Source organism: Sinocyclocheilus grahami, unplaced genomic scaffold, assembly GCF_001515645.1.
Source record: "Sinocyclocheilus grahami isolate Dianchi unplaced genomic scaffold, SAMN03320097.WGS_v1.1 scaffold518.1, whole genome shotgun sequence".
NCBI classification, from domain to species: domain Eukaryota; kingdom Metazoa; phylum Chordata; class Actinopteri; order Cypriniformes; family Cyprinidae; genus Sinocyclocheilus; species Sinocyclocheilus grahami.
Genome location: NW_015505697.1, coordinates 328,810 through 346,464, shown reverse-complemented (window position 1 = coordinate 346,464; position 17,655 = coordinate 328,810). Strand labels below are relative to the sequence as shown.

At 39.5% G+C, this 17,655-nt stretch overlaps 1 protein-coding gene across 3 annotated transcripts in view; it reads left to right on the top strand.

The window, feature by feature from the left end:
* Positions 1 to 17,655, top strand: part of mettl15 (methyltransferase 15, mitochondrial 12S rRNA N4-cytidine) — a 69,897-nt gene that overhangs the window by 47,081 nt on the left and 5,161 nt on the right. For all 3 annotated transcript variants that reach the window (XM_016237554.1, XM_016237553.1, XM_016237555.1), the window contains exons 4-5: positions 8,995 to 9,186; positions 12,748 to 12,926. In XM_016237554.1, the coding sequence (XP_016093040.1) occupies positions 8,995 to 9,186; positions 12,748 to 12,926 (371 nt within the window). The remainder of the gene's footprint in view (positions 1 to 8,994; positions 9,187 to 12,747; positions 12,927 to 17,655) is intronic.

Sequence of the window (17,655 nt, the reverse complement as noted above, 5' to 3'; positions counted from 1 at the left end):
ACGAACAACTGAAAAAACCTTGGAAACCCAGAGTAAGTAATCCTGCTTCTGTTCAGCTGAGTACCCCACTGTCAGCTTCAGCTCCAGCACCAGATGTTTCTAAAAGCCCCTTCTGTTGGCGGTGTAAAGGCTCTCATTATCCAGTTTCATGTCCTCAGAATGGTTCTGGTAAGAATAAAAACTATAAAGGACAGCAAAGTTCAAATTCTGTTAAAAGAAACTCTGTAAATCATCCTACTATTAGCACTGTCGCTCACCTGGAGTCGGTGTACTCACCTACCCATCCCTTTTCATCATCTCTTCCTCAACAGTTGATTGTCCCCGTAAGTATCGACTTTTGGAAAGGTTATTCCTTGGTCGACACAGGATCTTGCTATACATTGCTAAATGAGAAACTGTGGTTAACCATGGGTTATCACACTCAACAACTCAAACCCTGGACAAAGGGTCCTATTTATTTGGCTGATGGAGGAGCCCGACAGCCATTAGGATGGGGTGAAGTTCAACTTGCTGTACAAACATTAACAGTAACTTTACCTGTGGTTGTTTTGGCCTCCAATATGCTGGCCTTCCCTGTTGTGCTGGGGTTGGATTACCTCTTCTTCAGTGGTTTGCAAATGGATATCAGGAATGATGTCTACTGGTTTCAGCCTGATCAGAATTATTCCTTTCTGAAAAAAGTTTTTGTTCATGATTGGCATAATTCCTCACCTTTAGCTCTCTTTTCTGCTCTTCCGCCGGGTACCATCAAGGAAGAATCAGACCTTTTGTATGTGGCATGTCAAAACACCTGGCTTGATGAAAGCGGAAAGGAACGTTTTTTTAAGACAACTTCAACAGAATTCAGATGTCTGCACCGATGTCCTTGGGAAAACAAGTGATTTGACCCACCAAATTTATGTTACTCAAGACATACCCATAAAACAAAAGCCATATCGTGTCTCCCCAACCAAACAGAAGGTTATCAAGCAGCTCATTGATGTCATTGAGCCTTCCTCTTCAGCATGGGCCTCTCCTGTAGTCCTGATTCCAAAGAAAACTGGTGGTTATCGTTTCTGCGTGGATTACCGAAAGCTAAATTCAGTATGTCAATCAGATGCTTATCCACTACCTACTATCCAAGAAATTCTAGAATCCTTAAATGGTGCTGTGGTGTTTTCCACCCTGGACCTTAACAGTGGATACTGGCAAGTTCAGATGGAGTAGGACAGTCAAGATAAAACTGCCTTAATTTGCAGTCATGGGCTATTTCATTTTAAGGTCATGGCTTTTAGCCTTAAAAATGCTCCAGCAACCTTTCAAAGGTTGATGGAGAGAGTCCTGGGAGAGTTGCAAAGAAAAAACTGCTTTGTCTACCTGGACGATATATTCATTTATTCTCCATCAGTGGAACAGCACTTTTTGCATATCCAAGCTGTTTTGGATAAATTGAAAGAGGCCCATCTGACTGTTAACATGAAGAAAACGCACTTCTTCCGGACATCTCTGAAGTTTCTTGGCCATATTGTGTGTGCTGAAGGAATTCAGGCAGATCCTGAAAAAACCAGAGCTGTTCAATTTCCTGTGCCAAAGAACATCAAAGAAGTCCAGCGATTTCTAGGCATGGCCGGCTGATATCACCGGTTTGTACCCCATTTTTCTCAGGTGGCTGAACCTTTGAATGCCTTAAAAAGGAAAGGTGCTAAATTCTTATGGACTTCAGTGTCAAGCTTCCTTTAACACCCTTAAACATCTCCTGGTGTCTCCACCTGTCCTTGGACATCCTAATCTGAATTTTCCTTTTGTCGTCTATACTGATGCAAGCGAGGTAGACTTGGGAGCAGTCCTAGTGCAGCAAACTGGGCTGGGCACAGAGGAAGTCCTTGCATATGCCAGTCAAACCTTGAATCAGGCAGAAAGAAATTATACCACCACTGAGCAGGAGTGTTTGGCCATGGTATGGGCTCTTGAAAAATGGAGGTACTACCTGGAAGGAAAGTTCTTCACTGTCGTTACTGACCACTCTTCCTTGATGTGGATCTTCAAAACTCAGAAGCCTAACACACGGCTAATTATAGCAATCCAACAACTTCACCTTTGCTGGATTACTAATCACTTCATCACACTTTGCTAAATGCCAAGTAGGTTGTTGTTTAGACGCTGCAAGGATACCGTTGAGCAAGTGTGTATTTTGACATGGACTGACGGATCGGGAGTCTGAAAACTATCAATCTCAACGCTTAAGGAGTCACAGAGTCACAGAGTTGAATCGGACTTCCTGGAAAACGAGGTTGTGAGGAAAATACAGCGGCTGTGTATACTGTTGACGGTTGACTGATAATATTAGTATTACTTTTTTGTGTGTGTGTGCCACTTTGACTATTGGGAGTTCATTTGTGCTGATGATGATTTGCTGGATGCCAAGTAGGTTGTTGTTTAGACGCTGCAAGGATGCCGTTGAGCAAGTGTGTATTTTGACATGGACTGACGGATCGGGAGTCTGAAAACTATCAACCTCAACGCTTAAGGAGTCACAGAGTCACGGAGTTGAATCGGACTTCCTGGAAAACGAGGTTGTGAGGAAAATACAGCGGTTCTGTATACTGTTGACGGTTGACTGATAATATTAGTATTACTTTTTTGTGTGTGTGTGCCACTTTGACTATTGGGAGTTCATTTGTGCTGATGATGATTTGCTGGATGCCAAGTAGGTTGTTGTTTAGACGCTGCAAGGATGCCGTTGAGCAAGTGGGTATTTTGACATGGACTGACGGATCGGGAGTCTGAAAACTATCAACCTCAACGCTTAAGGAGTCACAGAGTCACGGAGTTGAATCGGACTTCCTGGAAAACGAGGTTGTGAGTAAAATACAGCGGCTGTGTATACTGTTGACGGTTGACTGATAATTTTAGTATTACTTTTTTTTTTGTGTGTGTGCCACTTTGACTATTGGGAGTTCATTTGTGCTGATGATGATATCAGAAACTGAACGGAATGTTTTGGGCTTGAACTGATCTATTTTCCTTGGCTGGACTTACCTTGCTTATGCTATGGACAATTTCTAATGAACTGCTTGCTCTCCTTTTCTGTGCATTTATTATGTTTTGTCTGATTTGATGAACTTTTGAACCTTGAATATATTGATCTGAAAACTGCTGAAAACTGCAAAAGGTGATTTATTGTGTTCAATGTTATTTTTTTATGTTGAAGGTTTTTTCCCATGAAAAAAGGTTAGATTTCCTAACTCACAAATTTCAGGGTATGTGGCTATTTAGTTACACAGACCTTTGTATGTTTCTTGACTTAGACTGACTTGACTAAGTTTGGTTTGATTAAATGACAGAAACTCTGTCTGGCACCCCAGCATTTAAAAAGAAAATAATTTTTTTCAACCAAGAGCAGGAAAAGTGCAGTCTGTGTCACAACAAACAATCTGTCCTCAGAAATCAATTTCATTGACTATTGTGAATATTTAACATGTTAAACATTTGTGTAAAAAAAAAAAAAAAAAGTACTGCCCCGAAGAAGCAGATGTTTATTTATAGCAGATATTTACACATAGGTCAAGCAGTCTTTTAAAGGGGTCATATGATGCGATTTAAATTTTTTGTGTTACAAACTCTTGGTGCATAAAGAAGATCTGTAAAGTTGCAAAGACTAAAGTCTCAAATCCAAAGAGATATTCTCAACCACGCCTACCTAAAACGGCTCGTTCTAACATGCCCCCACATGTCTACGTCACGATGTGGGAAGATTTGCATAACGCCGCCCAAATGTTCACGCAAAGAAAGAAGGCATAACTTTTATTCTCGCTGTAGTATTGTTGCCACCACTATGTCGTGAAGGCGCTGTGTGTTTCGTTGTGAAAGCGAAACTACTTTGTTTGGCCTTCCAAAAGAGGACGATATCCGCTTTGTCATGCCTAGAGCTGATCTGTGCTGGTCCCTGAGGAAATACATCAACTTTGTGCTGTGGATCGCCGAATCAGCTTTCACCGTGGACGAAGCAGAGTCCAGCCCGGGGTAGCCACATGTGGTTGCCGCAAGCCCGCCGGCAGTTCCTTCGTTGAATCCGCCGGCCTCTGCTCACTCTAGCCCGCCGGCCGTTCCTTTATGGAGGATTGTTTCCTGATCCTGGAAGAGTAGACTGCAATGCCGGCTGTTCTGACTCTATATTTAAATACTTTATATTTAAAGAATTTGCCACTGACGATTCAAACGCGAGTCTTGAGCAGTGTGGAGTAGTGCTTGTTGTTTGTCACAAATGCAGACATGGTTTTATGTTTACGCGGTGTGATGCAATGCGTAAAAAGACAGTATATGTCATTATAATCCGTCCCCATTGGATGCAACAAATGCCTCATTTATAATGGGTTTTAATGTTTTTGTCTTGTCGCTCCGGCCGGACGCAGGGCATCACAGTATGGTAAGGGGCGTAACATTTCCGTCACACGCTTGAGGTATTCAGCCAATCACAACGCACTGGATAGCTGGCCAATCAGAGCACACCTCGCTTTTCAGACCGATGAGTTTTGTAAAAATCGATGTGTTTCAGAAAGGCGGGGCATAGAGGAGAAACAATAATGTACAGTATGTGGGAAATGATGTGTTTTTTTAACCTTAAACCGCATAAACACATTTCATTACACCAAATACAATTTGGTAAACTTTAAAATTTGTGGAAATTTTATCTGGACAAATTTAAATATCAAGCAAATATTATTTGACCTCTTATTTTTACAAAATGATGACCTTCTTGCGGATTCTGGAGGGGCATGTATGAATTTTATAGTTTTATCTGATGTTGTTAACTTAGATACAGTTGGTTGCATGGCATTATCTTGTTCTGTCATATTGTGTTTACATTTACGTTTAGTCATTTAGCAGACACTTTTATCCAAAGCGACTTACAAATGAGGACAATGGAAGCACTCAAAATCAACAAAAGAGCAATGATATACAAGTGCTATAACAAGTCTCAGTTAGCTTAACGCAGTACACATAGCAAGGTTTTTTTTTAAATATAATAAAAAGAAAACGGATAGAATAGAGCAGGCTAGTGTTAGATATTGTGTTATGGCATTTTTTAATCTGATATTGTTTGATTTTGTTTGAGTAGCATAAAGCAATAAGCCCCAAGAAGCCGTGGTTTACAGTGAATTTATAACAGATAAGGGGCATTGTTAGGCACAACACAAAGCGGGGGGTTTATCATTATTATTCTTTTTTTGTTGTTGCACGGTTGAATGGTTTATTTTTTTTTGGCTATTGCATTTAGTTGTGTTGTGTAGCTTAGGGAAAAGCTTGGCATTTGAAGACCGAAGGGATAGGGAAGGGGCTGAGGGACTCACAGGATTTAATCAGTGTTTTTGCTCTGTTATTGATCAGTCAGTGTCAAGCCATGCTGTTGCATTTTCACTCTGCATGTGAAAAGGACAACAAAAATTAAACATTGTTCAACGACTCTCCCTTCTCCATCTTATCCATGGATTTAGTTAAATTTTTTCCCGCTTTTGAAGAATAGATCTTCTATAGAGTAAATACAAACAGTCTAATAAAGTACAGAACATGCCTGCAGCAAATAAAGTATAATAGTTAGCTAAATATTGTGATATCTTTTCAGGAATAAGAATCTTTCATCCAACCCATACCGAACATGCATAATATGCCTCTCAAGAAACAACAATGGAAACCTTGACTATACTGTGAAAATTCAGCCTAAGCCTAATTAGCTTGAGTGTTGGTCAATCAGAATGGTTGTACTTTACACTCAGAATCATATTGCCTGTGCTTTCAGGCTATGTTTTGGTACCAATATCCACTTTATTTTTAACGCACGAGTGGGTGTGGCTATTTGTAACTTGCTGCCATCTGCTTGCAGTTATTTTAGCTGTACAAAAACAGTCCATCATGCTGCTTGATATCACAAACTTTTCATATTATTTCAAATTTATTATCATAATCATAAACACACTGGTTTGTAGCACAAACAGTTTCACCATTTACTGCACTTTGCTCTTCTTCTAAGCATTTAAGGAATCGGAAGTCTTGCACATTCACAGAAAATAGCTTAAGTTTGTGTTGCAAAATAAGCCGGATACTTAATCTAGATATTAGGAAAACCCCTTAACGTTGAAAATAAACTACTGCAGTGAAGTCTGGCACATTTGAGGCCCTAAATTGACTGTGTATTGACACGGGAAGCAATGGCAGAGGCAGCGTTCTGCTTGTCACAACCTCTCCCTTTCTCCCTCCAAATTCACCGATCCATGGACCAGGAGGGAGGGACGGAGGCTTACCGCTCTTGCAGAGTTTGTGTTTGTGTGGGCGGGCAAGAGAATGCCTCACTATAGATTTTCCAGCAAATTAATGAAGGTACTGTGCGAACGAGGAGGAGGGAAGAAGCAAGAGAGCGAGATAGAAAGCCCCTTCTGCAGCGCCGAGAACTGAGGGAAGCCCTTGCAGCGGGGGCGAGAGCCCAGCAGCTCTCTCACCCTTGATCTTTCAGCTGGCCGTGGGTGTGTGGACGCTGGCACCCCGGGGTCCTACGGGTAAAGCCCTGGGCCGGCCGCGTGAGTGGGTGCAGAAGAGGACCTTTGATGACCCTCGAGGTGGAGGAGGTGATTTCTCACCCCCATCCTCTGCACTTTTTGTTAATCTGGAAGGAGTTTAGTACGAGTCAGGGCGGGGAATGCGCGTGTTTAGCATGACTGCAAAGCCAACGCGGCCAAATTAACCACCTCTGCCTCTGCATGGGACCCCTAGTGATCTTCGCCTCATTTGCTTCTCTGCTGTCTGATTTATAGTTGCCTACCTGGGCTGTTCTCAGCTCACAGGCTGTCTAAAGGTCACATGAAAAATGAATGGCTCTTCGGTGCTGGAGAAGAACTCAGGAGGAGACGCAGAGAGTCAGGAGGGACTGAGATGATGCCTGAATGCTTATGTCTTGTTTCAGCTTCATCTTGATCTTTTTTTAAACCGTATTCATGTAGCTTTAATGTGTGTGTGGTCTGAGGCACGACGTAAGTGTGCCTGTGTTACTCATGACTGTGAAGCCTCTTCAGATAAAGCAAAGACAGTGAATTAAAGCAATAGTGAAAAAGAAAACAAAACACCCACGGTTCCATATGAATGACTGTGGATTAAAGAGCCATCATCAATACTCACGTCAAACCAACACCTCCACGTCATACGCATATATTCTAACATTCATACTTCCCTGCAAATGTGTGTCCGTGATCACCGAATAATCGCGTAGCCTTCGCACGCATGCATTTTTGTACGTTTCTGTGTGTTTGTGTGTCTGTTTTTCAATTAAGTTTAAGCTGCGACAGCACTCTCTCACAACTCTCATCTTTTGGTCTCCAAGGTGATAAATAAATTATATTTTGTTACCTTCCCTGTGGGGTATATTATTTGGTCTATCTCTCTTTCTCTGTACAGCTTATGAGCTGCAGTAGTCTTTGGACACCAGCTAAGAACTCAGTGCCTAGGTAACCAGCCCTACAGAGGCAGAACACCTGCCACTGTTTGTTCAGCTCCTTTCTGTGTGGAAACTGACTATATAAGAGCAAAAACTTAACCTTACCATGTACAAAGAAGGTTTGAGTGTCAACTTTATTTTACAGTTCTGTGTAACTTTAACACACATTTATTTATTTATATATATATATATATATATATATATATATATTTATTTATTATAAACCCATAAAACTATATAATTATACCATAATAACTATAAAGTTTACACATAAGAAAAATGATAGAATAATATAAGACTGCTGATTGGTTTCATATTATGTTGGCCCTTAATAAAATGTTCAAATATATAGCAGCATGTATTAATTATTATTAAACTATCAAGTGTTTAATGTGAAGAAAAATAAATGATACCATTAATTATTAATTATTGGAAGCATACTCACGACAGTTGTATTTATTATTGGTTGCCCTTTTTAAGTCAGATTCTTAAAATAATACACTTTCAATTTTGTATGGATCGGTATTATCATCAGTTTATTATTATTTTTTTATTTATTGGTTAATTATTTTTTTATGTTCAGTTTTTTTTGCAAAGCTTTGTTTGCTGCACATTTACTGCATTTTTTATGCTATATATAAATTAAAACGAAAAAAAAAAATATATATATATATTCCGTTTTAATTTTTGTGATGTGATTTTTTTATTATTATTATAGTTTTTTTTTTTTTCAATTTAGCTTTATTTTGATTTCATTTTTAATCATTTTCTGCACTTTTTATTTCCGTTAGTTGCCAAGGCGGTGTTTCTAATTTTCGTTAAGTTTTATTTTTCCATTTCATATTTCCATTTTATTTTATTTCTGCTTTGTTTCGTTTCATGAAAAGTATAGTCAACTATAACAACACTGCACCATATATCAGTCAGTAATAGTGTCTTATCCCCAGTACAGTCACTCATGCATTTGCGGTGCACCACTGAGTTGGTATTTTAATAGCTTGGCCCAATGTGAAGTTATAAAGCAGAAGTGGGATGGATACTGATACTCTAAACACCAGAAGCTGTTTTTCTATTTTGTAACTAATGATAAGAGTTCACCAAAGGTTTTGTTGTGTCTAGCTTCCAGCGTTAGAAATGAGTGGCTGATGTTTATTTTTAACAAGGTCTCTGATCAAGCCCCATGTTAGTCTGACCTTAACAGATTGTGAGGCACATTTTTTTTGTCACAATGAATACAGGCTTTGCAAACAATCTTACTAAAAGATGCAGCACAACCATTTATGTTAGACCTGACCACAAATGCAACCCGTAAGCACTGTTACTCATTTCACATGTGAAGACGCCTGTGAATCCTGAAGGTACAAAAGCAAAAGTTGATCTGTTTATTTAGTGTCAGAGAAAGAGAGTGGAAAATTAACCTTGACTAACTATTTTTATTTCATTTTTTAATTTTGTTTTATTTTTCGAAAAAGGTCATACTTCTGTTCAGCTAAGACAACGTTATCTTATTTTCTATTCTCTCTTTTGTTAAGGGGCCAGGTGAAGCCAGTACTAGGGAGGTTCAGTGAGCTGAATAACCTGCTCCCAGCACTGGGTTTGGGTCCAGGAGGTGTGGATGCTGCCCTTCTGGACGCTGGATGCTCCTCCATGCAGATGGATTCAGCAGAGAGGGGCTTCTCCCTCAGCAAGGATGGACCACTGGACATGAGGATGGATGGAGACAGGTTCGACTATTACCTCGGTTTAGCAGAAGCACTCATTGTCATGAATGTTTCAAGAATCATTTGTGCTATTAGTAATGCCTGATTCACTCTCGATATACACTGATGGCCACAGTTATTATTCTTGGCTCACTCGTTTATTGATTACATCTACAGAGTCTCCATGCTTCTCTATTATAGCTATTCAAAAACTAATTCTGAACAGGTGTAAGGCATAACCTAATTACAGCTTAATACAATAAAAAGATGACTAAGCTCTGAAGAGCCCGCTGATTCACAGACAGAGCTTTGAGGGACACATGGAATGTTAGCGTTAAGATAGTTGCCCCCCCCCTCCCCGCCTCGCCCCAAAGCTCAGGTCACAGTATTTCTTAAACAGATAGTTCACCCAAAAATGAAAATTCTGTCATTAATTACTCGCCCTTATGTCGTTCCAAACCCGTAAGACCTTCGTTCATCTTCGGAACACAAATTAAGATATTTTTGACGAAATCAGAGCTCTCTGACCCTGCATAGACAGGAACGCAACTAATTGTGACCCTGGACCACAAAACCCAGTCATAAGGGTCAATTTTTTGACATTTAGATTTATACATCACCCGAAAGCTGAATAAATAAGCTTTCCATTGATGTATGGTTTGTTAGGATAGGACAATATTTGGCCGAGATACAATAATTAGAAAATCTGGAATCTGAGGGGGAGAAAATCACCTTTAAAGTTGTCCAAATGAAGTTCTGAGCAATGCATATTACTAATCAAAAATTAAGGTTTGATATATTTACGGTAGGAATTTTACAAAATATCTTCATGGAACATAATCTTTACTTAATATCCTAATTATTTTTGGCATAAAAGAAAAATTGATAATTTTGACCCATACAATGTATTTTTGGCTATTGCTTCAAATATATCCGTGCTACTTAAGACCGTTTTTGTGGTCCAGGGTCACAATTTAGTAAGGACATTGATAAAATAGTCCATGTGACGTCAGTGGTTCAACCTTTTATGAAGCCTTTTCAATTTTATGAAGCTATGAGAATATTTTTTATGCGCAAGGAAAACAAAAATAACGTCTTTATTCAGCAATTTCTTCTCTTTGGTTTTATTTTTTTGTTTTCTCTTTACGTTTCTAATTTAACCATGTCCTTACTACCTTTCTGGGCCTTGAATGTTGTAGTTGTGTTGAGTTCAGAAAGCTCTCGGATTTCATCAAAAATATCTTAATTTGTGTTCTGAAAATGAACGCAGGTGAGAATTTTCATTTTTGGGTGAGCTATCCCTTTAAAACTGTGGTTTTCAATCTGAAAATGTGAACTTTGAAATGCAGCAAAATACAAATCCTCTTCACATGAGCTTGCGTTTCCTATCTCAGCATTCGCAAGCATTGAAATGGAAGTGAATGGAAAGAAAAGTGTTGTGTGATCACCCCTTTAGGGTGATAAAGTTTAGGTTTAGACATTGGCAGGGTGTCACAAAGTCCAGGACCCATTTCACAATGTGTATTCTACATTAATAGATTAATATCTTACTTGTCTTTCAACAGTATTTGATTAAGCCGCAGGAGTAAAACAGTGAAATCGTACTAAATGGTTACATTTTAAAGGAATAGTTTGCCAAAGAAGGAAAACTTTTAAGGTTATGCAGCTCTTTTCCATACAACGAAAGTGCAACATCTTTTTATAAAAAACTAAAATAAAAAACCCCCGCTAAAAACACCATATGAGCCAATTATATTCTGGTTAAATTTTCTGGTTAAATGTTGAGTGATAGTTCTATTAAAGCAGCAGATGTTTAAGTATTTTTCCATTCTCAAAATTGAAAAGCATAAGTCACATTTTACATATGACGTTTACCCATATGACAAAATATAATAAAAACAATAAAAAAAAAATCTATATTGGCTCTAAGAATTATGTCAATTAATTTTCTGAACTGGGTGTGACAGATAAGTGAGACAGAAAATGTGTAGTGCTGCGGGGGCCTCCGGGACAGGTTTGAAAACCCCTGTATTAAATAACCATTTTTTTGTATATAACTAATAATATTGTTATAATCTGTGGTGCGGTACTATTTGGGCTATTTGAAGCACATGTCAACAATTTGACCTGATTGCTGTCTTTAATAAAGCCTTCATACCCTTTCACTTATAAAGAAACTAGTCACCTAGAGCAGTGTTTCATAACCCTGGGTCTGGAGTACCGCCAACAATACTAATTTTTTTAGGGTGTTTTTTCCTGACGCATGCATTTCAGGTCATGGAGTCTCTACTAACGAGCAGAGGAGTTGAATCAGGTGTGTTTGAGTAGGAAGACAGGGTATTCCTGTGCCAGGGCTGGGAAACACCTAGAGTGGTGTTTTATCATCGGCATCATCTCTAAGTCTCCTACGCCTCTCATGCAAACCACTGCTTCCCTCTGATTTGAAGAAGAGCGAGAGGCCTTCCTCTCTTATTAGGAAGTTTTGTCAAAGTTTTCACTGTGATAATGAGGTGGAAATCCCACCCACCGTAACTGACTCTGAACTTTTTTTCTGGGGGCGAGATGAAATGGTTTGCAAAAAAAAGAAGGAGGGAGAGAGAGACCCAAAGGAAAAAGAGAAAAGGCGAGATATAGTGCAGGTCCTGCCCACGGTATCTGAATACGCCTTATCCTCGTTCCATCACAAAAACCAGTGCGAGAATTAAAGTTTACGATGGCATGACGCAGTCAGCCGACTCGGGCTGGCCTTCGAGAAGAATAGAGCATACTTTCAATTAATCAGCATGTCTATCTGTTGGAGTTACTCATTCCGTGCCCACATACTGTAAATGACAAACTAAATAAGAGAAGAATCGTTCAAGGATAATGTGAGATCCAGAACGACGCCGATTCCAAAAGAAGGGTTTTATGATGAAAGGTTAATTAAGTTGACTCCAGGTGACAAATGACTGAAGCTGCTTCTGCGCATGCATGTTCCAGTATCAGTCAGTGCCTGAGCGCTCAATTATTCTTTGCTTCCCTCGCTGTCCATCAGTACAGAGGCAAAGAAATGTGCCAGTCAGAATCAAAGGTATCAAACCTAAATAACTGCATATGTCTAAATATAGAGATTCGTACGTGTGAGTCAAGATGTTTAGGGAATATATGAATCACTGGGAGTATATGAATCACATGTGTAAGTGTACTGAACAGCTGCCGACTGAAACTCACTACATGAAATATTAAGTTTTATTCGAATTAGTAAGCTAATATATTTCCTCTTTATGTAGGTGTTTAACTTTTGCCTCATTTATCCTGGTATATCTTTGTTCTTCCTGGAGTGTGCGCACACATTTTCCTAAAGAAAGAAAAAGCGAATGCATAATTCAGTTCATGATTTGATATTTTTATATTTGTCGCTAACCGTTTCTCCCTCCTGTTCTCTCTCATGTACACACACGCTCTCTCTCTCTTTTTATAGCTCTCGAGCCCACATCTCCCAGAGTGGGAGGGGTTTTCACTGGTGTCTTAGAGCTGTCAGGCTTGGCTTCTGTCAGCCAGGAACTTGTGACGTCAAGCTGCTTAATTGGGCTCCTTTGTGCGTAGGTACCCCGACATGCCCTGCGCGGCTGACGTGGTCAATGCCTTGGATCAACAGGCGCTTGCGTCCGTGCTGGCCGCGTACGGGGAGGAGCGGCACACCAGGAAAATTGCGGCGGCCATCACACAGGCACGCAGCGTCTACCCCATCGGCCGGACCTTGCAACTGGCCAGCATCGTAGCAGGTACCCCCCTCATTAATTCCCTACACTCGAGGGTGGAGAGGAGAGAGAAAAGCGATATTAATGCAAACTCTCCCTATGGGACCTATTTGTCCTGGAAAAGGAGAAGGGGAGAAAAGATGGCGTTTTCTAATCCGAAATCTCTGCCGTCCTCCCACCCCCCCCCACCCCACTCGTTTCTCACTGTCTGAGTGTCCGTCAGCAACACATCCCTTGCAACTGACAGGGCTCTTATTAATAAAAAACAAAGCGAGAGAGGAAGCGCTAGCGAAAAAGCTGCATGTGGGGTTCCGTGCGCTTTTTAGCCCCTTTCCTTAATTCGTATTTGGACTCACACTCCCATCCTCTCCTACCCCAGACTCCCCCCTCCTTGTATCCTTTGATTTGTTTCTCACACTCGCTCCCTCCCTTTTCGTGCCCTTCACCGCACCCCCACCAACACACTTCTCCAAACGCACGCGTCACACGCACCACATTGCGGCAGCTCGATGCTTTTTGATATTATATTTATCGGCTGCTTTATTTTTGCCGGCGCTGTTTCCAAAGCCCTACGCTGGCGACGAGATAGATAGTCGCTTCAGAAGATGACGGTAGCACAAGGCAAGCACATGCGTCACACCGGGAGAACAGGTGTGACTAAGGGCAGTTGTTTGATCTTCTTTGAAGAGTAGAGCAAGTCAACAACAATGTTTATTCCAATCAATCTGGAAGCTTCTGACTCCCGAGGGTCCCTGGGGGTCGGCGGTGGGCTGCCAGCATTACCGTTGCCAAGGGAAGCGATTGATGGAGCAGGAGGAGGGATGATATGTGTGTATTTATCAGTGCTGATGATGGGGGAATGGGTGGGGTTTAGACACCATAACAATGGGCATCATGGGAGTTCTCCCTCTTATGTGCTCTTTGTTTCCTTACATGAGCAACTAAAGCCCCATAATGCCTCTCTGCCCTTGCTTTTGGAGGCAGATGAGTGGCAGAACCTGTCTCCTCCGCCTTGCTTGCGGTGTATCCTTGTAGTCACCAGTCACAATCCTTTGCATAAACACATTGCTTTACATTGCAAAAAAAATAAGATATTTAAAATTCATTTTATAAGAAAATGCTATTTCGGTCTTTCTACTTCAAATATTTTAATTCAATGTGTTACTTGCTGTTTCTTTGTAATTATTTGTGAAATTTACTAGCAAATCCTACACGAGTAGGTAAATCCTACACAAATTTTGTAGCTTCTGATTGGGGTTTTATTCCATGTTAAAACGGGGGATCCGCACTATTTAGGGAAACATATTAGAGAGGAGACGAGGTCACGGCAGTCTAATATTCTCATCAGTATGAACCCAGCTGGCGTGACAGAAGATTATCCAGATTCCCTAAGGAAAGTGTCCCTCGATCCCAATGCACAGATCAGCTTTCTACATATCAGACCAGTTTGAATCATAATGAGCATCAGCATAAATGTGGCTTAGATCCAGTAACTCGCACCCTCACTGACCCTGACAGCCACACCGGCCGCTCTGGTACACCTTGAAGCCGTCAATCTAGCGTTGCCATAAAACATTCAGATTCATTTGGTGCAGCTCACAGGATTTGACAGCATGGTTAAACAGTTGTTTAAGCTGCTGGTCATGCTTTAATATCACTGTAGAGACACTAATTAGCCCACTATTGATTACTGGTTGAAGAGCAAACTTGTTGGAGTGCTGATGAAAATTGATCTTTCGCTTTCTCCTTCCGAGTTTGCTGAGGCCCACATCACAGTTTTGGAATTAAGGCAGTCCTTAAAGTCTATACTTCAGTTAGCTGGAGTTCACTCTCCATTCTGCTACTCTAATTTTTTTTAGGCCGTTTCTTCGGTAAAACAGTGAGTGACTTTTTTTCTCTTTGTTGATTAATTAATTTGTTTACTGGATATTTTACACAAAATCTCATTTTATTTTCAACTGAAAAACTTTCATTTAATCTCACTCATGTTGTTGCAAACCTGTAGGACTTACTTACTTCTTTGGAACACAATCATTTTGGCTGAACGATCCCTGTAATAGCCATTGACAAACCTGCTACCTCTTTTGCATTCAGAACAGGGATAACGCTTCCTTATAGTATCTAGCTATTCAATTAGTGTTTAGTGGAAGCTTTTTATTCACAGCAGTCAATTGTTGTTTTTGAGTAACTTGGGATTTAGTGTCTCATTCAACTCCAAAGCTCCATGCAACAACATATTTCTGGCATTGAGACATTGAGATGAAAATTCAAGGAACAAAATCACGATGCGTCTCAACGTGTCGCAAGAGACTGGCAAGTATACAGAGCTGTAAACAAGTACTACAACTGGCTGCACTGTTTGCCTCAAATTGTTAATGGAAAATAACTAACTTAATTCTGCTGTATACAGTGGGGTTCAAAAGTCTGAGAACACATAGAATATATGGGATTCAAAATCTAATCTAATGTGTTACGATCATTTCCAAGTCAAATCATGTTTTTCCATTCAAGTACAATTCATGATAAATCCACTTGACTTGACCTCACTGTATGTTTTTTAATGAAATACTGCAATATTTTGTCATGGGATTTTGTCAGATAAAAAATTTTGCATCGCCTTTTTGTTTTATTTTTCATTTTGGCATTCACTGATAAAAAACGAAAACATACAATACGGAAAAACAAATGTAATTTCTACAATAAATAATTTAGTTCAGGCAAGAATAAAAAAAAAGAGTCAATTCTATAGTAGTACTCAATTTAAGCTTTTAGAAATTAAAGTTTGTTCTTTAACGCAAGTATATTTTACTTGGAATTGTTTATGTTTACAAGGATTCTTTAAGTCAGTTGCTGTTTTGTGACATGTAGAGTTCATTTTCTTCTCAAAATTCATACTAAAACAGTATCAACTGATTGTTACCATTGTGTATTGTGTACCTAGTATTGAGATCTGTGTTCATTTTGGTAATAACTATATTGAGTAGACATATTATCTTAATAAGGATATCAAGCTGTCTACCTGATTACTTGCATGTTTGTAAGTGAACCACATGCTTTAATAGCATATTGTTTTCCAGTATTACATTGTTTGAGTAAAGTTTACAAACCATGACTGAGTGAAATGTACTCGAGTATTGCAGAGTAAACTTAAAATAATTAAGTAGAAATTACTTGTCAAGCTCAAACTGGCCACCTTAAATGTACTTGTTTCCTTTGCTATTTGCATAAACTGTGTGCAAAAACTTGCAAAAGAAAAATTAAGTAAATTTGACTTATTGTTTTTTTTTTCCCAGTGTTGTGCAGTAGCTCTAGTAAACATCTTTTTTTAGATTTTCAAAAATTAAAATTCGGTCATCATTTACTCACATGAGGGTGTCAAATGCACAGAAAACATCATATAAACTGAAATGTATATTTAATCAGAACTAGGTTGACATCAAAGGCTCTCATATGATTCTACAGTTACACGGTCAGATTTGAACCTGCAGCCTTAATGTTAGAGACCCAATGCCTTCAGATTCTTAACCAATAATTGAAATGTTCCTCATGCTAATTTTCCAATAACAGGCCTTTTTAATCACCACAGTCCCTAGCAGCCAATAGCAACGCTGCCCTTTCAGCCTCAAATAACATTCATGAGGTTCTGTGTCCCTATGCAGCCTGTTGCTCAGATAGAGGGATTTACTAGGTAATAATGAAGCATTACTCTTTAAAAAGTCTTGTGCATAACAGCTATTGCCAGCCTCGCCCAGGAACAAGGCACTTGTAACGGCCCTTCCTGAGCTTTCAAAGAAAGCGGTGTAAATTGACACTACAGAATAATATAGGACCCTTCATCTCCGTTCTTCCTGGAAACCTGATGTGATCAGCATAGATTGGGAAATGTTGTGCAAATTTTAGTTAACTCTTCAGGGTAAACAAGAAGATGGAAGGCTTTAATTTCAGTTCTGTCTCTCTCTCTCTCTCTCTCTCTCTCTCTCTCTCTCTCTCTTTCACTTATTGCTCTTTTCTTTCCCAGAGGTGAACAAGGAGAAATATGTAAGTGTCCGTGAGACACATTTGCTGGAAATGAGTCATCAGCGTGTTGTCATAGCATATGCAGGATTGAGTCTTTTCACCGAATATATTCACCCTTTAGCCATTTCCGTGTGTCATGATAAACGAGGAATAAACCAGTTACTGAGTCACAAACTCCATCTCACGCCATTTTCAAACATGGTTTATACAAAATGAATCAAGTGCTTAGTTGTACAATCTAACGTTTAAATGTTAAGCGTGTCTTGGCCAGCTCACCTGACCTACGTTATTTCTCTTTTCCTTCCTCAAAACACAAAGAGATGGATGAGTCAAAAGTGAGGCATGTTTTAATCTTTTCAACTTTCTATGACTTATGGAGCTATGCATTTTAACAGGATTATGCCTGCATATGAATGAATGAATGATGAATTTCATTCATCATCCATTCATTCATTTTAACAGGTCTTTATTTAATCTCATAGAAATGTTCTGAATCTCTCTTGTACTAAAATGAGACTTATACAGAGCTCAGGGTGAAGCGTTCAGGACTTTGGTGTGAATGAGCTACAGCTGGAGTGATATGGTCATTGAGATTTTTAATGTAAAGAAGGGTCTCAAACTATTTGTGTGTGTGTGTATGTATGTATGTATGTGTATATATATATATATATATATATATATATACAGTGGGTACGGAAAGTATTCAGACCCCCTTAAATTTTTCACTCTTTGTTAT